At 38.1% G+C, this 22,748-nt stretch overlaps 2 protein-coding genes across 3 annotated transcripts in view; one reads left to right on the forward strand and one right to left on the reverse strand.

The window, feature by feature from the left end:
* Positions 1-259: 259 nt before the first annotated feature.
* Positions 260-1,356, reverse strand: KLLN (killin, p53 regulated DNA replication inhibitor). Its single transcript, XM_069567579.1, is given in 2 exon segments — positions 260-799; positions 1,276-1,356. Coding segments are annotated over 2 exon segments (621 nt in total).
* Positions 1,357-1,467: 111 nt separating this feature from the next.
* Positions 1,468-22,748, forward strand: part of PTEN (phosphatase and tensin homolog) — a 96,907-nt gene continuing 75,626 nt past the window's right edge. For both annotated transcript variants that reach the window (XM_069567928.1, XM_069567929.1), the window contains exons 1-2: positions 1,468-2,063; positions 2,611-2,909. In XM_069567928.1, the coding sequence (XP_069424029.1) occupies positions 2,831-2,909 (79 nt within the window). In that variant the 5' untranslated portion in view covers positions 1,468-2,063; positions 2,611-2,830. The remainder of the gene's footprint in view (positions 2,064-2,610; positions 2,910-22,748) is intronic.

Below are 22,748 nucleotides of genomic sequence, written 5' to 3' on the forward strand. Positions count from 1 at the left end.
TTCGCGGTTTAGGTCAACCAATCCAAACTGTAAGCAGACTTGACAAGGTTGTTCTGGGCTGAAGGCCATGGACTAGGTTCTCCGACCAGATAAGTCACTTGGCTGAGTCTACAGTAGGTGGGGCGCGCTCATCAGCCCGAAAGTATTGACTGAAAGTTTGTCGCAACGTCGTTGAATTCACGCAGCGGGCTGCTGCAGGAGATACCCTTTTGCCCCGCGAGTACAGCACCAGAAAAGTTACGCCCTAAGGGGCAGGGCGCTAGCGAGAAAGATGCGACAGACCCCTGAAATCTAGTCCCTTCTCCCACGGTTGGGAAGGCAGAGCCAGTGATTCCAGAGCTCGGAGTCTCAGGTTTCGGTCCTCTAGCTTGCTCTGTGGGTAGCGGGCAAAGGGTGCGACCAGCTTGGGAACCCTCGCTCCGAGATCTGTAAGAATCAGCGGCAGCAGCCAAGGTGAGGGAAGGCGGGGGCACGTGCTTGGATGTGGGTGCTTGTGTAACCAGCTCCTCCGGCGCCAGCCCCGACAGCGCTCCAGTAGGAGGCTCGTCTGAGCCTGTTATCCCACCGAGACCCGGGAGGCTTTGGGGTCCCGCTGCCGGTGCAAGGCGGGAGCACTCTGGGCAAAGGAAGCGAAGCATTTGCCTCTACAGCTATCATATGGGAGTGGGAATTTGGAAAGTTCCCCAACTAGAAGTACACGTGACCTCCTCCTGAAAGTAGTTCCGACTGTGGCCCGCGTATCCCTCCACCTCCTTTTGAACCCTCCTCGGCTCCGCCCACTCACAGGGGCTGCAGCTTCCTACAATCACGTACTTCGCCCTCCCGCGCTGCAACAGGGGTCTGCGGCGCGCACTCCCCAGCTAGGGGGAGCGCAGAACCTGGCTCCGGGGCGATTCACCCAGCGAGGTTTTCACAGCGGTCCAAAAGGGGCGGGTCGAGGAGCCTCTAAGGATCGAGCTTGAATTGGAGTGTTGAACTCAGCTGGAAACCCCAGGGGAGAGATTCTCGGCTCTCCAGGGGGAATGCAGGGCGCATTCCCTCTTTGGGGATCCGCTTTCAGCCCACCTGGACAGTTGCCTTTGGGGATCTAGAAATTCAGGGGCGATGTGCTCACACTCAGCGCGCTCTGCTAGGAGCTTTCATTTTTAGGGCAAATGAATCGAGTAGCCGGGGGAGCGGGAGGTGGGGCGGTGAAAGGGAGCCGGGTGAGGTGATACACACTGGAGACACAATAGGGGGTTGTTCTTTGTACTAAGACTGACACCTTGAGGACACGGGCGGGGATGGGTGGAGAGGTGGGACTTCTCGGCGGAGGCTCCTGCAGTCAAATCCCCACGAACGCTTATGATCCGACATCGGTACAAAAGCAGAGGAAGGCTGCCGGCCGTGCCGGGGAAGTCTGGGCGTGGGGGGAAGGGTGTCCTCGCTGCACGGGCTGTCCCTGCGTTTCCCTGAACACTGACCAGCGCGGTCACCTGGTCTTTTCCACCTGTGCGCAGGTAGTCTCACCCTCAAGTCAGTGAGACAGATGAATAAACCTGCTTCAACCTTCACCGCGCTCCTTCCCTCCCCCCGCTGCCCGCCCCCGCCTGCCCACCTTCGCAATAGTTTACCCTGCCTCCGGCTGGGCACCGGCCGTGGCTCAGCTCGTTCCCCCCACCCTGCGTTGCTGCAGAAGAAGCCGCGGCAAGTGCAGTTACAGGCGGGCGCCTCGCAACAAGCCCGATCTAGCACTAGGCAGTCATACTGGGCATGCTCAGTGCGCCTGCAGGTTGGGGACCCGGAGCTGCACCTTCTGCCGCCTCCCTACAGTCTCGGCCCTGCCCTTCCCTCCCTTGGCGCGGTCGGGTACGCCTCCCTCCTCCCCTCGGGCTCCCGAGGCGCCCGGACTCCCGGCGCGGCGGCGGCGGAGGGGGCGGGCAGGCCAGCGGGCGGTGATGTGGCGGGACTCTTTGTGCACTGCGGCAGGATACGCGCTCGGGCGTCGGGACGCGGCTGCGCTCAGATCTCTCCTCTCGGAAGCTGCAGCCATGATGGAAGTTTGAGAGTTGAGCCGCTGCGAGGCGAGGCCGGGCTCAGGCGAGGGAGATGAGAGACGGCGGCGGCCGCAGCCCAGAGCCCCTCTCAGCGCCTGTGAGCAGCCGCGGGGGCAGCGCCCTCGGGGAGCCGGCCGGCCGGCGGCGGCGGCAGCGGCGGCGTTTCTCGCCCCCTCTTCGTCTTTTCTAACCGTGCAGCCTCTTTCTCGGCTTCTCCTGAAAGGGAAGGTGGAAGCCGTGGGCTCGGGCGGGAGCCGGCTGAGGCGCGGCGGCGGCACCTCCCGCTCCTGGAGCGGGGGGGAGAAGCGGCGGCGGCGGCGGCCGCAGCTCCGGGGAGGGGGTCGGAGTCGCCTGTCACCATTTCCAGGGCTGGGAACGCCGGAGAGTTGGTCTCTCCCCTTCTACTGCCTCCAACACGGCGGCGGCGGCGGCGGCACATCCAGGGACCCGGGCCGGTTTTAAACCTCCCCTCCGCCGCCGCCGCACCCCCCCTGGCCCGGGCTCCGGAGGCCGCCGGAGGAGGCAGCCGTTCCGAGGATTATTCTTCTCCCCATTCCGCTGCCGCCGCTGCCAGACCCCTGGCTGCTGAGGAGAAGCAGGCCCAGTCGCTGCAACCATCCAGCAGCCGCCGCAGCAGCCATTACCCGGCTGCGGTCCAGAGCCAAGCGGCAGCAGAGCGAGGGGCATCAGCCACCGCCAAGTCCAGAGCCATTTCCATCCTGCAGAAGAAGCCCCGCCACCAGCAGCTTCTGCCATCTCTCTCCTCCTTTTTCTTCAGCCACAGGCTCCCAGACATGACAGCCATCATCAAAGAGATCGTTAGCAGAAACAAAAGGAGATATCAAGAGGATGGATTCGACTTAGACTTGACCTGTATCCATTTCTGTGGCTGCTGCTCCTCTTTGCCTTTCTGTCACTCTCTCTGATAACGTGGGAATAGACGGATGCGAAAAAATGTCCATAGTGCGGGTGACATTTAACCCCGGTCGGGTTTCTAGATGTGTATTTTGTGTCTCTTTTGAATGCATTCCGCCTAGGGTGTGTTCGGCTAGACGGAACTCTTGCCTGGTTGCAAGTGACAAGGCACCGATGGGTCTCTTTCTAAGGGCTATTGTCCGCAGAATCCAGTACACTGTTAGTGGATTAGTGAGCTCGGTAATCCGGTCTACTAAATGAACAGAAAAGTAGGTGCTTTGAGCTTGAGCATATTTCGATTAAATCTTGGCTTTAGGCCCTAGATCAAGGGTATAGATCAGATTAAAAGGAAAATTAGTGTTGCACGTACGGCTTATTGCATCAGAATCATGCAGTGATTGTTTTTAGTTTCCTGGGTTGCATTGATAGATTCTTTTAAAATGTGAGTTGTGAACTGATTTGCATAACTTTAGAGAGAATCATTTTAGCATATATGGTGCTCATTTGAAGGCAAAAGTAGGTTTATGTGTTAAAACTAAGTTAATTACAACTTTGAACCGCGTTTAGAAGTTTAGCAGTTTGAAATCAATAGTCTTTGATACTTCTCAAAGACGCTTACTAGATTTTGTTAAATTTGCTTTTTTTTTTATGGTCTCTTTAAGATGATGGAGAATAGGACATGAGATGTACAGTTCAGTAGCATTGCAGATTCAGTGCTCTTCTGACAGGTAATAGAATGGAGATTGAGTGGTTTTTGATCTCAGATGATAATGTTATGTAGGTTCAAGGGTATTGTGTGTAGCAAATGGTGATTGCAGAGATTAAACTTCAGTTTCACTTAAAATTTAAGTATTGATTGTGATACTTGAATTGATACTCAGCTTTATTTAGGTTTCAGGTCCTGTGACACCTTTGGGTATCCGTTAATTTTACTCTGACTTGTGTAGAACATCAAATATAATTTACCAGCTGATAACCAGAAATGCTGGCAAGAGTGGATTTACTCCATCTTTGGATTGTAGGTGTGTTCACTTTTTTCATATGGTGTATTAAATTTACTGAGTCAGCTTGTTGAATAAGACAGAAACCCAAGAATTTCATTGGGGTACAGTTGGCTGTCTGAAAGTTAGGCTTTTGTATTTCAAAAGATAGTGGTTATTGAAAGGCATGAATCTTCGCAGTTTCAGGTATAATGAACAAATTTTGATCAAGGATAGGAGGTAGAGCCCTCCTTTTTGGCAGAATGGGAAATACGTTAGGAATTGAGAGTCACTGGTAGGCCAGTGTATAAGGCATGAAAAATAGGATTAAGTTATTGGTCTGAGGTGACTGAAGCATTTTATTAAGGTTTCTATTAAGACAAAAAAATTTGGTGATATGAATTGTAGCAGTGGACAGTACTTAGTTAAAACTAAGCAGTTGTGTAGGTGTTAATAGAGTATACTAAATAAAAAATGGTTCCTTAGCAAGTATCACCAAACATTTTGCCTAATAGTAGAGTGACACTGAAGTGTCTGTATCTCTAGCTAAAATCTATGGGGAAGATATTTTTGAAGAAAAATGTTACATACATGAGGTTTTCTTTCTTTGGATTATATATCTGCACATACATATATACATACATAGTATTTGCAGCTGATTTTGCCCAAGTTTCTGATACGAAGTGAAGGTAAAAGTTACTGAAGAAGTAGCTTTACCACACACATAACTTAAGTTTTCTGTTAAGTTTAAAAATAGTATTTTAAAAGAATACTTGGACATTTTGGAGTTGCATTAATTGAAAAAGTACTAAAACAGCTTGACCTGTTTGCCCAGAAGATAATCATGAAAAATACTTAAACTTGGTTCTTCTCATTTGTAACCTATTTCAGAAGTAGTCTATTGGTGTGACTTGACAGTCATCTAAATGTATAGGACCAAATTAATTAAATGTTTAACTTTTTAAAGTAAACCCCCATTCAAAAAATTTTCTAGAATGCTGTTTGTTTGGCAGATTGCTTTTAGTATTCAGAGTATGTTTATGCTATTTTTGCATAAAAATGGTGTTTTTGCTATTTTTGATTTAAAATTAACAGAGTTATAAGACTATCATTATTCTACCAGGTTTTTATATGTGAGCAGTGCGGCGATTAGCCATTTCTCCTTTGATTTCAGGGTGCGTGCCTCTGTGTGTGAAATTTATGTGACTTACAACTTTCTCTAAAACTGTCCTTTTAGTTATGGTATGCATAGAAAGCATTATCATATATTGCATCAAATGACTAATAACACTTAATTTCTAGAGTTGTGGTTTTATTGAGCCAAATGTTGATATGAAAAAAAATCATGTTAGGAAAGTCAGTAAAGGGTTTGCCTTTTTGATAGTTGCACTTCCAATAATTTTGATACACTAAGGCTCTGGTTTGCTTGGTTTCACTTCAGTGTTTTGTGTTTATTGTGGTGGGGGAAAAATTAAAATGGCCATTGAAGGCTTTTTCTCTGACAAGTTGTAGTATCTATTTCAACAGTTAGCCTTCTCAAAGTTCAGTTCTTTAATGAAAGTAGTGATTGGAGTATTTTTATAAAAGTCAGTAATGAAGTGACTTCCTTAAAGGAAAATTGAGGACTATGGTGGTTTTTTTTTTTTTGCAAAATTGAATTATTCTAAAAATAATTTGTTGGTTGGGGTTTATCCTTAATATTAGTCTGAAAAGTAGTACTGAACATGAGACTATAAAAAATTCATTGTTTTTAGATTTCATGGACACTTTAGGCTTCTATTGAATTTTAATTGTTTGATAAGTTTGCATCTTTTCAAATAATTAATGTTCGTAGGGGAAACTTTTTAATTCATAGAGAGTATAGTGACTGTTGAAGTTAGCTGTTATCTTTTAAGATTAGTGATTACTGAAATGACTGTATAGTGAAGATTTTTTTAAAAAAAGATTCTACTCAAAAGTTTTTATTTTACACTTTTTATATCAGTTCAGTTGTATCTCTTTCCTGTACAAAATGACTGGGCCACCTAATTGTTACAGGATAATCTACAAACTTCATTTTCATAAAGCGTACTAAAGAATAAAGCACATCTGAGAAATTTACGGTTTATGTAATTCTTAATATAAGGAAAAAGGAATTTATTGCTGTTCATTGTAAAAGTTTTCACTATAGTATAGTAGTCATCAGTGCAGATTTAACATTGTTTATGATACACTAAAGAAATAGTAAATATAAAATATGGTGAGACATAACCACGTTAATTTAAAATATAGTTTTAGAGAGATAGTAAAGAAAGATGCATTTGTATATATTACCTTTTAGAATTTTAACAACATTGAAGGTAGCTGGTGATATTTTAATTTTTGTGTGGTATAGTATAGTATCTCCTTTTTTCCATAGACCACGAAAAAAACAATGCAGACCTCTTAAAGTCACAAAATACTTTTTGGAAGTCTGATTTTCAGATGTCCTCATTTTGAGATTTGCCCCATTTGCTATTTGTTCATGTGGTGATAGCTTAATACTTTTTAATTTTTAAGCCACTTAAGTAATCATTTCAGTGACTTTTAATGTAAGAGTATTTATTATGGGAAAATCAGTTCACAAAATTTCTACATTAAATCAGTCTCAGACATTCTATTTTTAAATTTTTACCTCAACCTTTCTAGTAAGACAGCAGCATAGGAAATGTTTTTATATTAATCTTGTATGTGAAATTAGTTTGTAAAAAGAACTTTAGAAGTTTGCACGTTTATGACAGTTTTTCACTTAACTTGAAATGTTAGGCCTTGGCTGTGCTATTAAGAGGTTAGCTTTCAGAAAAATGTTGTTAATGATAATGAAGGAAATGTATTTGGTATACTTCTTTTCCTATAGACACTCTTTGTTCCGAAGTTCTATTTGTATTTCATAGAACTGTCACTCTTTTCTCCTCTCTTTTTTTGTTAGATAAACATGATTTTAAGTAAAGTCAATATTCTTATGTGGTCTGATTTCTGTTAGGATTTATTCTAAGGATAGTGGCTTAAGATGTATCAGACTGTGAGATTGGGGTCAGAAATTATTTCCGTAAATATTCAGTTTTACTTAAAATACTTAGGAAAGGTGAAATCAGTATATTGGATTTGACTGTTCACCTACTATTCCCTACTTTTTGGAATTTTTTCATTGACTACAGAAAAGCTATTAGCAGTTTGGTACTTTTAAAATAATTTGCATTGGAATTAAAAAGACTGTTGGAAAAACACTGATTTAAGAAGAATAAACATAACTTAGGGGTGAATGAATTTCGTCTGGAAAGTTTCAATTTAGTTCAGTATAGTTAAGGCAGATTCACTTCATTTGCAACAGTTTGCATTCAGAGATGAGTGGACATCTTCAGGGTATTAGGTGTGTGCTTATTGGTCCTTTTGGCAGATTTGGATACTATGGCAATACCGTCCAGCAGAAAATTATTCTTAACCTGTATGTAGTGTGGGAAAAAAGACTATTTATATATCATACTTTAAGTTGTTACACACTTAGTGATTATAGTAGTCATCACTTCAGCTATGGACAGTGAATCTAACTTAAAAGTGTTTGAATACTTTTATGTATGTGAATACAAAGTTAGGCAATCATAGTAATATTTTTAAAAGTTGAATTTCTCATTAAAGAATTCACCTAGTGGGATGGTTTTATAAGTTTTAAATAAGGTTAAATCTGTTTTAAATTACATTAAAATATTGAGTATGAGTTATTTCCACACATTGTTTGTACATTGTTTCATTTTAGATTTTAAGGTGGCAGTGTAGGCTCTGGAACCGACACTGCCTGTGTTGGAATCCTGACTCTGACACTTAGTAGCTGAATGACTGTGTGTAGGTTGCTTAACTTTTCTCAATCTGTATTATTTGTGAAATTGGGATAATGGTACCCACCCATATAATGTTTATTTTGAAGAATAAATGAGATAAGTAATGGCATAGAACTTGCCACCTTGTAAATATTTAAATGGGCACTGCTGCTGTTAAAAATTATAATTCCAGGTTACCCGTGTATGCGAAATTATTTGTCTTTTCATGTATGGGAGGAGCAGTGATTTTAACTGAATTTCCTCAGTTTTGGATATGTTGCCATATAAATTGGTTCATGCTATGAGTATTTTTTAAAATAGGAGTATTCCTTTAGGAGCTCTGAGTATAAAATGTCTGATTTTGCTGTTTCATCACAAGTAGCTTGACCCTCTGCTGCCTCATACTATGGAAGCATTAATCATACTAATCAAAGACTCTCTGCTTTAAATACTAAGGTATGATGAAAACTTCCTCTATATGAAGTAGAAAAATAAAATTTCATTATAACATTAAAAATTTGTTAAAATATTAAATTTTCTTTAGCGTTAAAGACAGGTCAACTAAAATATCAAAAATTTATTCGCAGAATAATCTGTCTCAAAACATTATATGATACAACAGTTACATAAACTATCAGTGAAGGCACTGTAACATTTTAAGTTCAGATTTTTGGAGTCATGCAGCTTTGAACGCCAAGTTACATTTATTACATTATTATTTGCACTTAAAATAATCTGGCAGTGCATTAATATGGGAGTTATATTTAGGTTAAACCTTTGTATTATTTCCCATTTTCACTTTTGATCCAGTTTTAGGCCCTAGAAATGGGAAGAACTAAAAGATTTTTTTCTTAATTTATTCTTACCAGGTGTGGGGAAAATGGAATAAGCTTGAGACCTGCCTATTAGAGGCCATTCGTTTCTTGTGTATAGAGATCAGTCTTTTTTTTTTCTTTCCCTGTTCGGGACTCCTTGCTGTGTCACAGTGCCCTCAGTACTGAAGCACTTGATTACCAGGGAGGTTTTTGTTTTTTCCTTATTTGTTTTGTATTACAAAATGAATTGTGCTGTCTAATTATGTTTGCAACTATCTGATTACATGATTTCTACATGTTTTGTTATATGTTAGGTAAACTAGCTGTATTTTTGGTCCAAGTCTAGGTTGCAGAATTGAACTGTGCATTTTGACAACTTCTAGGAAAACTTAATTGTCTGCAATTCCCTCGCTTCTCTGTTTTGTGTTACATGCACCTAAATTGTGTTTTCTATCACTACCCCAAACATACAGCTGATTTAGTGTTATTAAAGCCCTTCAGAATAGCTTTCAGTTTTATTTCTTTTGCTTTTTGTAGGTTTTTAGGCTGAGTAGAATAAGGTTCTCACTTCTTTAGTATTAATTACTAATTAATTGACTAAATTATTAAATCATTAATAATTTAATAACCAAATTAAATATTAACTAGTGTTAATTGCATTCTGCTAATTTTATATATTTAGTATTTTTGATCTTTTAAGGAAGATGTAATTATTTAAGGTGTTGTAAATTGGTTGTGATTTGAAGCAGGTAGTCCTCACATCAGATATATATGGTTTTTTTCCTAAATTTAAAAAAAAATCTTGGCTGTTCTGGGTCTTTGTTGCAGTGATTGGGCTTTCTCTGGTTGTGGCCCACGGGCTTCCTTGTTGTGGAGCCCAGGCTCTAAAGCACATGGGCTTAGGAATTGTGGTGCATGGATTCTCTAGTTGTGCACACGGGCTCTCGTGTGGCACGCAGGCTTAGTTGCCCTGCGGCACGTATGACCTTAATTTCCTGGCCAGGAATTGAGCCTTTGTCTCCTGCGTTGGAAGATGAGTTCTTAACTATTGGACCACCAGGGAAGTCCCGAGTCAGATATATTCTTAAAGTGATTTATAAGTACAGCATACATGTTGAATTGCAAACAAGTCCTTGTTTTAAATATATATATATTTTTTCTTTTCATTTAAAATTCTTTTGCTGTCATGAATTTAGTGAGACACTTCTGTTTGAGTATTCTATTTATTTGGAACTTACTGGAGATTAAATAAATAGAATGGAAATCTTTATTCTACGTTTAAAATGAAGTTTGGGGAATGTTACCACGCTTGATATTTTTTAGGTATTATTTTTAAAATATGTATTTATCAGTGACTTTGAATCTATCAGAGTTAAAGTGAAATGTGTAGACTTTTTTTCTTTTATTATGTGAAAATAATACTTTGTCAGGCTTAACTTAGCTTTGTTGTAAAATTTATTTAACATTTTCACTTTTTCATTTATGAAATATGAGAGATGAAGAAATGAGGACTTAAGCCAGAAGGGATGTTTTTTGAAAAATGAAATAGAATTAGCTAGCATATACCCTGTGTCTTATATTTGTTTTAGCATTTTTCACTAACAAAGCCTTTAATAATTGTTAATACATTTGATTTTGCAAGAAAAAAGGAGCAGCCTAAAATATGGTACAAGCATTACTTTTCCTCATTTTTTAATACAGGAATTGTAGCTCCAAAAAAAAAAAAAAAAAATCAGTAACTTGTTAAAGGCTACCAGAAGATTAAGTCCAAAGAGGGTGCTGGGTTTTTAGGCACCTGATGATGCAGTATTTTTCCCGTTACGTACATCAGTGGTTCTCAAACTTTAGATGGGCATGTAAAAAACTTGCAAGACTTAAGTCATAGATTGCTTGCCCCACCTCCAGAGTTTCAGATTCGTTAACATCTGAGTTGGGGCCTGGGAATTTATATTTCATTAAGTTCCCAGACGATACTGATGATGGTAGTCTGGGGATCACACTTTGTGAACCACTGTATTACATTATCTCCTGTCAGTTCAGTTCAGTTCAGTTGCTCAGTCGCGTCCGACTCTGCGACCCCATGGACTGCAGCTCACCAGGCCTCCTTGTGCTCCTGGAGTTTACTCAAACTCATGTCCATTGAGTCGGTGATGCCATCCAATCATCTCATCCTCTGTTGTCCCCTTCTCCTCCCGCCTTCAATCTTTCCCAGCATCAGGGGAATCTCCTGTCAAGCAAATCCTTAATATGTTACCTCCTTTAGTTTAATAGAATTTACACATACATATCATTTTATTTATAAATACGAAATAGCTCAGATGGCGATTGTTACTCTAATTTTTGCAGATGAAGACAATGAGTTTTACAAAAGCGTAGTGGAATGGAAGGTGTATAGATTTGGAAATTAGCTATATTTAAAGTCTAGCTTAAGTCCTGGCTTGGCTATTTATCAGTTATGTAATAAAAGACAAAATACTTAACCTTGGTGAACCTTGGTTTTCATATCTCTAACGTGGTAAAAACCCTTGTGTGTACTTTTTTTAGGTTGGTTCGAAGAATATATTTTCAGAATATTGGTTGCCAGCTGGGGGTGATCCCCGTCTGCCTTGTCTGGGTATTTGGCAATGTCAGAGACATTTTTGGTGGTCATAGCTTGGGGAAGAGGGGCAAAGGGCGGAAGCTATTGTCATCTGTCTTGGCATAGAGGCAAGGAATGCTGCTAAGCATCCTACAATGCACAGAACAGCCTCATCCACAACAAATAATTCTCTAGCTCAAATTGCTAACATCGCTGAGGTTGAGAAACTCTGATTTAGAGGTTTAAGTGTTTGGTATATAATAAGTATGATATTTTATACAAGTCAGTACCTTTGCCCTTAGGTTGTGGTATTTAAGAAGGTCAAATTGCTAATAAATGATAGAGCTAGGCTTTTAACATCTGTATTTTTTGACTGCTGCTAGGCTAGTATTCTTTTTAAGAAATTTTTCCACAGAAGTTCCCTGGTAACAAAAAAAGGTTTATTTGAAGAAGGCTCATGTGTTACTTGGCTGATTGTGAAAGTGTTGCTTTGAACTTCTGTCAGAAAAGGCTGAAGATATTTTCAAGTTAAGTATATTGCACTATATGAGGTATTCAGAAAGATGTTACATAAAACTTCTCTAAGAGGATGGATATGCTTTATTAAAGCTTTTTTTTTTTCATTTTTATATTGCCACTAGTTTTAAAAGTAGTTACGTAATTAGGAGATACTTTACTTACAGGATACTTGTTTTGTGGTGTTCAATGCATTCTTTAATCTTACACTTTTTTAATTCTAAAGCTGCTTTTCTTATAATCGATGTGGTTACATATGCTGATGTAAAATGGCAAATTTCTGACAAGTTCTAAAAATGTCTTGTTTCTTTCCAGATGAAGAAAGTAGGGCCAGCTAAGGTTCTCTGATGGATGTGTTACATTCTTTCTGAGACCCTAAATTTGCTGTCAGCCCATTGAATAAGTGCTTTACTTATCTACATTTAGAAACTTGCATTAATGTGTGAAGTTTTTAGAGAAAATTGGGACAGAGTTTTAGTTTAGTCCGGAGACGGGAAGATGCCAAGGGAGTAGCTTAGTGGATTCTGAGTTTTGTTTTGTTTTTAGAACAAACATAATTACGAAAGTGTTCTAGGAATAGATTGTTTGCTATGATTATTTTCTTCTGTTCGCTTGATATTACAGTTTGCTTTGCTTGTCAACTTTGCACAGGCAGATGTCAAGGCCTATTTTAAAAATCCTTATGAAATTTAAGTTTTGACTCTTTTGATTCTTTATGAAATTATAGGAGCTAGTCAGAGATACTGATAAATATTTTAAAACCAGGGCTGCTAATCATGTGATAACTTCACATTTAAGAAAAATAAATAGCACTTGTTGCTATAATTTAATTGAATAAATATGGTGTTTATTTCAGGATATGAATAAAAAACTCCGTTTTCTTAAGAAAATTTTATAAAAACTACTTAAAGAATTTTACTTCTCTGGAACTTCATGTTTCCATGTTAGCTTTTAGTTTTTGTTGATATCAATCTATTTTAAAATATTATTCATCATAGTGAGCTTAAAGGTGTGTGTGTTTGAACTGCAAGGTGTGTGTGTGTTTGAACTGCAAGGTGTGTGTGTATGTTTGAACTTGAAGGTGTGTGTGTGTTTTAACAACTTCCAAAGCAGCTTATAATTTCGTTAATTATTTTAAATGGCAGAATCACCAGAAATATTTGTTTCTCTGTAGTTACACATTAAACATTTTTCTAATATTTGGCAAATTTTTTTTCCTGTTCTTTTCTGATTTTCCTTACTGTGAATTTAAGATACCCTAAATATTCGAAAAGGCTGTCATTATTTTGATTCACAAGATTATAACCTGTTACACAAAAGTAGCTGAAGTTTAATGTCTAGCAGCTTTTTTTCCCTTACTGTATGATAGGTATTGCATATTTAAAATTTAAGCATATTTTAGTAATATTGAAGTGAGGCAAAATAGAATTTAGCTACTTTTGATCTGTCAAATTTTCTTTTGCTGTGGTAGGAGTATTACTTCTGTTGTGTTGAAAGTGGATACAGAAGTCATTTGATTAAACTATGGCATCATTTTGTGTTAAAGTTATTATAACCCTGTTGCTTTCCTCTCTTTAATTAGAAAGGGTTTGACTTGTCGAGATGTTTCTGTTCCCTAGAGTGGCAGTCCCCAACCTTTTTGGCACCAGGGACTGATTCCATGGAAGATAATTTTTGTATTTGCCAGAATAGGGGAGATGGTTTGGGGATGATTGAAGAACATTGCATTTATTGTGCAGTTTATTTCTGTTATTTATTACAGCGGTTCCACCTCGGATCATCAGGCATTGTATCCCTGAGCTTAGGGACCCCTGCCCTAGAGCATGTTTTGAATGATAGCAATTTATATTTACTTGGTTGCCTTGGTCGTAGTAGTTGGTGAGAGTAATTGATGCAGGTTTGCTGTGTATTTGCATTAATAATTATTAATTTTTGTGATAGTCTATATAAAATTTTATTTTTAACTATCAGTTACAAAAGCATGGAAATGAGTTTAACCTTATTAGGTAAATGATTATTCTCAGTGAATTTATTAATTCATGTAGTTGGAACAAAAATATTGAAAAAGAAACACTTTCTCTTTTTTCAACAAAATTACTTTTTAGTGTAACATTTTCCAAATGAGATATAATTGTTTCAATTCCTTTTTGGGGGAGTGTGTATAGTTGCTGAACAGCATTGTGTTTCTGCTCTATAGCAAAGTGAATCAGCTACACATATCCATATATGCCTGCTTCCTTGGACTTCCTTCCTGCTTAGGTCACCATGGCACACTGAGTAGAATCCTCTGTGCTATGCTACACAGTCAGTTGTCATTAGTTATGGATGTTATACGTAATAGTGTATATGTGCCGATCCCAGGGTCCCAATCTATCCCACCTCCACTTCCCCTTTGGTATCCTTAGGTTTGTCCTCTTTCTCTACCTCTGTGTCTATTTGTGCTTTGCAAATAAGTTCATCTATATCATTTTTCTAAATTCCACATATATGCATTAATGTATAGTATGTGTTTTTCTGACTTGCTTCACTCTGTATGACAATCTCTAGGTCCGTTCAGTCAGTCAGTTCGGTCACTCAGTTGGGTCCGACTCTTTGCGACCCCATGAATTGCAGCACGGCCAGGCCTCCCGGTCTATCACCATCTCCCGGAGTTCACCCAAACTCACGTCCATCAAGTTGGTGATGCCATCCAGCCATCTCATCCTCTGTTGGTCCCCTTTTCCTCCTGCCCCCAATCCCTCCCAGCATCAGAGTCTTTTCCAATGAGTCAGCTCTTCGCATGAGGTGGCCAGAGTACTGGAGTTTCAGCTTTAGCATCATTCCTTCCAAAGAACACCCAGGACTGATCTCCTTTAGAATGGACTTGTTGAATCGCCTTGCGGTCCAAGGGATTCTCAAGAGTCTTCAACACCACAGTTCAAAAGCATCAATTCTTTGGCACTCAGCTGCCTTCAGAGTCCAAATCTCACATCCATACCTGACCACTGGAAAAACCATAGCCTTGACTAGATGGACCTTTGTTGGCAAAGTAATGTCTCTGCTTTTGAATATACTATCTAGGTTGGTCATAACATTTCTTCCAAGGAGTAAGCGTCTTAATTTCATGGCTGCAGTTACCATCTGCAGGGATTTCAGTTCCATTCACTTATCTGCAAATGGCATAATTTCATTCCTTTTTATGACTGAGTAGTATTCCCTTGTTTATATGCATCATATCTTCTCTATCCATTCATCTGTTGATGGACATATAGGTTGCTTCCATGTCATTGTGAATAGTGCTGCAGTGAACATTGAGGTACGTGTGTCTTTTTGAATTACTATTTTCTTAGGTTATATGCCCAGTAGTAGGATTGCTGTGTAATATGGTGGTTTTATTTTTAGTTTTTGAAGGAACTTGCATACTGTTCTCCATAGTGGCTATACCAATTCACACGCCCACCAACAGCGTCGGAGGATTCCCTTTTCTCCACACCCTCTCCAGCATTGATTGATTGTAGAATTTTTGATCATGGCTGTTCTAACCAGTGTGAGGTGATACCTCACTGTAGTTTTTATTTGCATTAGCAGTGTTGCAGAGAAGGCAATGGCACCCCACTCCAGCACTCTTGCCTGGAAAATCCCATGGACGGAGGAGCCTGGAAGGCTGCAGTCCATGGGGTCACTGAGGGTCGGACACGACTGAGCGACTTCACTTTCACTTTTCACTTTCATGCATTGGAGAAGGAGATGGCAACCCACTCCAGTGTTCTTGCCTGGAGAATCCCAGGGACAGAGGAGCCTGGTGGGCTGCCATCTGCGGGGTCGCACAGAGTCGGACACGACTGAAGTGACTTAGCAGCAGCAGTGTTGAGCATCTTTTCATGTGTTTACTGGCCGTCTGTATGTCTTCTTTGGAGAAATTCCTGTTTAGGTCTTCTTCCCATTTTTCTGTTGGGTTGTTTATCTTTTTGATACTGAGCTGCATGAGCTGTTTGTGTATTTTGGAGACTAATCTGTTGTCAGTTGCTTTGTTTGCAAATATTTTCTCCCATTCTCCCTTTCATCTTATTTATGATTTCCTGTGCTCTGCAAAAGCTTTTACGTTTCATTAGGTCCCATTTGTTTATTTTTGTTTTTATTTTCATTACTCTAGGGGTTGGTCAAAAAAGATCTTGCTGTGATTAATGTTAAAGAGTGTTCTGCCTATGTTTTCCCTTAAGAGTTCTGTAGTGTCAGGCTTTACGTTTTGATCTTTAATCCATTTTGAGTTTACTTTTGTGTATGGTGTTTGAGAGTGTTCTGATTTCATTGTTTTGCATGTAGCCATCCAGTTTTCCCAGCATCACCTATTGAGACTGTCTTTTCTTGGTTGTATATTCTTGTCGTTTTTTGTCATAGATTAATTAACCATAGGTGTATGGGTTTATTTCTGGGCTTTCTGTCCTGTTTCATTAATCTATATTTCTGTTTTTGTGCCAGTACCATACTGTCTTGATTTCTGTAGCTTTGTAGTATAGTCTGAAGTTAGGGAGCCTGATTCCCCCAGCTCTGTTCTTCTTTCTCAAGATTGCTTTGTCTGTTCGGAGTCTTTTGTGTTTCCATACAAATTGTAAGATTTTCTGTTCTAGTTCTGTGGAAATGCCATTGGTAATTTGATAGGGATTGCATTGAATATGTAGATTGCTTTGAGTTGTATAGTCGCCTTCACAATATTGATTCTTCCAGTCCAAGAACATGGTGTATCTCTCCGTGTGTGTGTGTGGTCTTTGATTTCTTTAATCAGTATCTTACAGGTTTCTGTACAGTCTTTTGCCTCCTTAGGATTGGATTTTATTTCTTTTTGTTGCAGTGGTAAATGGAATTGTTTCCTTAATTTCTCTTTCTGATCTTTCATTGTTACTGTATAGGAATGCAAGAGATTTCTCTTTGTTTTGTATCCTGCAACTTTACTAAATTTATTGATTAGCTCTAATAGTTTTCTGATAGAATCTTTAGGATTTTGTAAGTATAGTATCATGTCATCTGTAAACAGTGACAGTATTACTTCTTTTCCAATTTGAATTCCTTTAATTTCTTCTTCTTTGATTGCTGTGGCTTGTACTTCCAAGACTGTGTTGAGTAATAGTGATGAGAGTGGGCACCTTTGTCTTGTTCCTGATCTTGGAGGAAATGCTTTCAGTTTTTTACCATTGAAAATAATGATTGCTGTGGGTTTGCCATATGTGACCTTTAATATGTTAAGATAGGTTCCATCTATGCCCACTTTCTAGAGAGCCTTTTTTTTTTTAATCATAAATGGGTGTTGAATTTTGTCAAAAGTTTTTCTGCATCTATAAGATGACCATTTTTTAAAAATATATTTTTAAAATATTCTGCTGTGATGGGTCTTCATCGCTGCACATAAGCTTACTCTAGTTGTAGCAAGCGGGGGCTACTCTTCATTGCAGTGTGTGGGCTTCTCATTGCAATGCTGTCTCTGGTTGTGGAGCACAGGCTCTAGGTGTGTAGTCTTCAAAATTGCAGTGCGTGGGCTTAGTAATTGCAGCTCATGGGCTCTAGAGTAAGGGCTCAGTAGTTGGGTGCACAGGCTTGGATGCTCCCTGGAACATGGTATTGAACGTGTCCCTTGCATTGCAAGGTGGATTCTTACCCACTGGACTGCCAGCAACTGCCCCATGTGGTTTTTATTCTTAAATTTGTTAATGTGGAATGTCACATTGATTGATTTGCATATATTGAAGAATCCTTGCATCCTTGAGGTAAATTCCACTTGATCATGGTATATGATCCTTTTAAAGTGGATCTGAATTCAGTTTGCTAGTTTTGGATTGGCCAAAGTGTTCAGATTTTTCTGTATCGTTTTATGGAGGACTTTTGCATCTGTGTTCATCAGTGATGTTGGGCTGTAATCTTCTTTTTGTTATCTTTGTCTGGTTTTAGTATCAGGGTGATGGTGGCCTCATAGAAAGAGTTCGACAGTGTTTTTCCCTCTGCAGTATTGTGGAAGAGTTTGAGAAGGATAGGTGTTAGCTCTTCTCTAAATGTTTGATAGAATTTTTTGTGTAGCAATGTGGTCCTGGACTTTGGAAGATTTTTAATCACAGTTTCAAATTCATTACTTCTGATTGGTCTGTTAATATTTTCTGTTTCTTCCTGGTTCTTGGAAAGTTGTGCATTTCTAAGAATTTGTTCATTTCTTCCAGGTTGTTCATTTTATTGGCGTATGGGCTTCAAGTAACCTCTTTCACATCCATTGTATTTCTGCAGTGTCAGTTCTCCTTTTTCATTTCTAGCTTTTTGATTTGAGTCCTCGCCCTCTTTTTTTCTTTTAAAATTTTAAAAGTTGTTATTTTATATTGGAATTTAGCTAGTTAACAATATAGTGATAGTCGGCAGCAATATTCAGGTGGCAGCAGAGGGACTCGATACATATATATGTATTCATTTCCCCCCAAACTCCCCTCCCCTCCAGGCTGCCACATAACATTGAACAGAGTTCCCTGTGCTATAGAATATGTTCATGTTGATTATGCATTTTGAACATAGCGATGTGTACATGGTGATCTGAAACTCCCTAACTGCTATCCCTTTCCCTTGCTTTCCCACCCCACCTGAGCCATGAGTTTGTTCTCTTTAGTCTGTGAGGCAGATTCTGCTTTATGACTAGGTTCGTTTGTACTCTTTCTTTTTGGACACTGAATATGAGATAAGGGATGGCATATGCGGCTCCTCTCTCCCTGGCTCTCCTCACTGTGACGGTTTCTCGGCACGTCCACGTTGCTGCAGGTGGCAGTATTTCATCCTTTTTGATGGCTGAGTAATATTCTGTCGTGTATATGTATCACACTTCCTTTATCCAGTCCTGTGTTGATGGGCATTGAGGTTCCTTCCATGTCTCGGCTGCTGTAAGCAGTGCTGCAGTGAACTTTGAGGTTCGTGTATCCTTTTCAGTCCTGTTTTTCTCCAGATATGTGACCAGGAATGGGATTGAATAATCATATGCTAACTCTGTTTTTAGTTTTTTAAGGAGCCTCCATACTGTTAGTGGTTATTAAGGCTATTTGGATTCCTTTTGGTGCTGAAAAGGTCACACAGATTGTGATTATTGTATAATGTCCAAGAAGTAAGGCTTGCCATCTGTTACAAAAATATAGGAAAAAGTTAAGATAATCTAGTGATATAAGTGGCTTTGAGACTTCTCCTTTTGGAATCATCTATTAATTTTAATTTTTAAAAATAAATATCAAATTTTAAGCTTTTGCAAAAATAAAACAATGGTTATGCCAGTGTTGATATTTTTCTACTAAAATTTGAAGATAGTGGTTGGGAACTAAATATTATGTAATGAAAGTCTGACTTATCATTTTTTTTTAAGATTGTTTGGATATGTAAGTGGAAACATAATGTTTTAACTTGAGATATTATGTTATACAAGATTTTGGTACTGTGATTGTATAAGGTTTTTAAGCTTTAGGTTTCCTAAGAGTTGATTTATAGAATTTCATTATTCTAGAACTCAACCAGGAATTGGATAGAATAACTCTTCCTTAAAAATTTACTTAAATATTTTTCAAGTCTTCGCTTTTTTCTGTAGCTCAGTTCTTGTCTTTATGCTAGTAAATGAGTTTCCTCTAAAATCTTGGTGTTACATTTTCAACCACAGCAGTGGTTGTTAATTTCTTATCATCCCTAAGAATTTAGTCTTCGTTTCTTAGCCGTCTTTAAAATTGCATATTGGGCTTAATAGGATCTGATTAATTTTAATCTACTTTATTATGTTGACATTGTTTTTTACTGAGAAGTTTGTTACCATGCCAAGTGTGATTAATATGATCAGATGTAATATTTAGATATGATTTTGAATTTATGTTCTTAAATGTAGCTTTGTATCTGGGGTTTCTAGTTTGTGTAAGAAATGTCTTGCCAATTTAAAATTAATGTCTGATTAAAGCAAATTGTTTTACTAGTATCAGTTTATAGAATTTGTTCATTCTTGAATTGTAGGCCATGAAAGGAATGATGCCCTTTTTGGTAGGGCGGTGGGCAGGCGGTGGATAGGTAGTACATACCTAAATTATAGCTCTTACATGGAATGTGGTGCATATGTAGGTGAGATTTTCTGTCTAAATAGTCGAGGTTTAAAAGTCTTCACCTGTTCTGTTTACTTAATAGTATTTAAAGGGTGTGAGATATTAATAAGAGCTTTCCCCCCTTCTTCATTTCTCTCCTTTCCATCTAACTGTTGGTATTTTTGTCTTTCTCTGTGTTAAATGTTGTGTTTTTAAAAGTTTATTTACTGGATGAAAAAGTTACTCAGTTTTTTTTAATGTTTCAGCTTAATTATTTTCCAAGATTTTTTACTGTGTTCTCCTTTGGATATGAAGATTCTATAACTAATCATGGTCAGTAATTGTGTCTCTTCCCCTAGTTGCAATAATTGGGTTCATACTGAAATGGAACACACTGTCTAGAATTAAGACTGATAACAGTTCAAAGCCATCTATGTAGACTTATTCTTGTAGCTGTTAGTATATTCTAAAACTATCTTATTAAATCTTAAGATGAATTTTTGCTAGTATTTTAGCAAATATGTAATTTAAGTTCTTTTGGATAATACACTTATTCAAGCAATTTTAAATTGGTATGGTTAAAATACCATCAGTGGGAATATGAATCACACAGTATTAGAACAAGGCACTTATCATAAGATCAGTAACATGATTCTTACCAGTAGAGGAACAAATGCCAATATGTTTGCCTTCATATTTTAAAATCTACCTGAATTTCTAGTTCATGCTGTTCTTACCCAGATTTAAAATACTGCACTGAGGCAACACTGTTTTTGCTGGTTGAGGAAAAAAGTAGGTAATTTCTAAATGATTTTCTGACTTAAGCTATAGATTTTATAATATTAAAGCCAAATATAAAATGAAGCAGTAAGTACATACTTGTTTGGAGCTTTTTTTCCTTTAAAATGGATCAAATTAATGACTTTCTTTAAAAGGTAGATTTGATTGTTAGAAGTTAATTTAAAAATTTTGCAGTTTTGGCTGAATTAATAGAAGGAAAATGCACTTGTTGAAGACACATTTGTATTAGAACTGTTTTTTCTTAGCTAGTGTGTGGTAGTTTTGAATGTTAGAAAATTTGTTCATGATTGTATCTAAAAGGTCAATTCAGTTACAACTCTTGGCATCTTTTTTCCTTCCAGAATGCAGTTTGCTAATACTGAGTGAACTGGCACTGAATGCTACTAGGCTTTTGTTGTCTTACTACTGACAAATCCCTTGTCATCTTCTGTACCTTAACTCTTTGAATGTCTTGTTTTCTGTAAAAGTTAATGACCTTTTATCTTTTTGCATAGCTATACAGTAGCCAAAACTGATGTTTTAGGTAATTACTTCTATTAAATGATAAAAGAATGACTTTTATCATAGAATGACATTACAGAAGTAATGCGTAAATCTTAACATTGAGTATGAATAGTAGAACATAAAAGACACCCTCTTATGTACTTTAGTGTAATAACGGAGTGAAGTAATTTCAATTTTTACAGTCTTAATATGCTTTTATTTGGCTTAGTTCAAGTTTATAATGTTGATAAGTGTCTAATGCATGTTGTTGAACTGATAATCTTTTTGAACGTTATTATTTGTTATTAGTAGTCAATCTTAGATGTTTTTTAGTGGGAGCAGCGCTGTAGGGAGGGGTATGTGTGTGTGTGTGTATTTTAACAGCAGCAGAGTTCTGAAACAGGAAATCAGTCTTATCGTATTCATCCAGAGACCTAGGAAGAAGGTAATTGTTCGGTGTACTCGTTAAAATCAGTTAGTTGAGCAACTTAAATTTTTAGAGGTTCACAGATGCAGGCTTGAACAGTTGTTGGATATATTATTTCATAATTAACAACTACTCTGGAGAAAAACTGATTCAGTTAGTTGAGGGTACTAATACACTAAACACCTCAGCTCAATGCACTAATAAATAATGCTTTGGATTTTAAGAGTATTGCTCATATTATCAGTGACTTGATAAGATATTTTTCTGTGTTATTAGTTCATGGGGTTGCAAAGACTGGGACACGATTGAGCGACTAAGCATACACACATCAGTGACTTGATAACGTATTTTTCTGTGGTTCTAATTTGCTTAAATTTAAATAGTTAAAAGTTCACAGTGCCTTGATTATTCCTTTAAAAAGATTTTTTTTTTAACTTAGTGGAATCTTAATGTATCTGGCTTGAAATATTTTCAGAATTATTCTTAAATTTGAATGGTTTAATAGAAAAAAGTTACTTCTGTTTTATATCTGTCAACTGGAATTTATCTTTCCCTGTTAATGTACATATGAACATAATTAGATCTTATGAATCATTGTTTCCATATTGTTCTGTGAGCTCTTTTATAAACATTTATGTCTATAGGTACTTATTTTAAAAGCTGTACAGGTAATATTTCATCAGGCTAAATATCGTGATTTGCTAAACAGCACTACTGTAAGTATCTTTGCATAGTTTACCTTTTCCTTTGGCTTGTGTTTGTAGAGTGTAGTGTTAGAGTAGGATTGCCAGAGTGAAAAGGTACAGCAGCTTCACAGCTCTGTATTACAACTTGCGAATTTCTTGCCAAGTGAACCAATTGATAGGGTTGCTTCTAAGTGGAAGATTTACTAGCAGTTCTTAATATTACCTTTGAAGAATGTGATGTTTTCATTTACAAAGTGAGATATAAATTTATGTAGACTTTTCTGTCAAGAAGAGTTGGTATAGTATAAAAACATCAAAGAAAGTTGAGAGGCTTAAATTGCTTGGAGAAATAGAAAACTTTAGTAGTTCCTCAGTTATTTGGCTTTCTGGTTTTGCAGTACTAGCAGAAAGTTTAAAAGTGTTCAGTGGAACCTAAAATTTATGCTAAAGTGAATTTAAGTTAATATATTGAAATTCCTTTTATAATTTTTTATGAAGACACTGTATTGAGTTGCCTTGTAATGAGACATTTAAACTAGAAAAAAAAACAGGACATTTCTAACTTATGCAACTTCAAATAGTTACAGTCCCTTATTTACAACTGTAGACCCCTTTGCAGTTTTATAATTT

Source organism: Ovis canadensis, chromosome 22 (assembly GCF_042477335.2).
Source record: "Ovis canadensis isolate MfBH-ARS-UI-01 breed Bighorn chromosome 22, ARS-UI_OviCan_v2, whole genome shotgun sequence".
In the NCBI taxonomy this organism is placed as follows: Eukaryota; Metazoa; Chordata; class Mammalia; order Artiodactyla; family Bovidae; genus Ovis; species Ovis canadensis.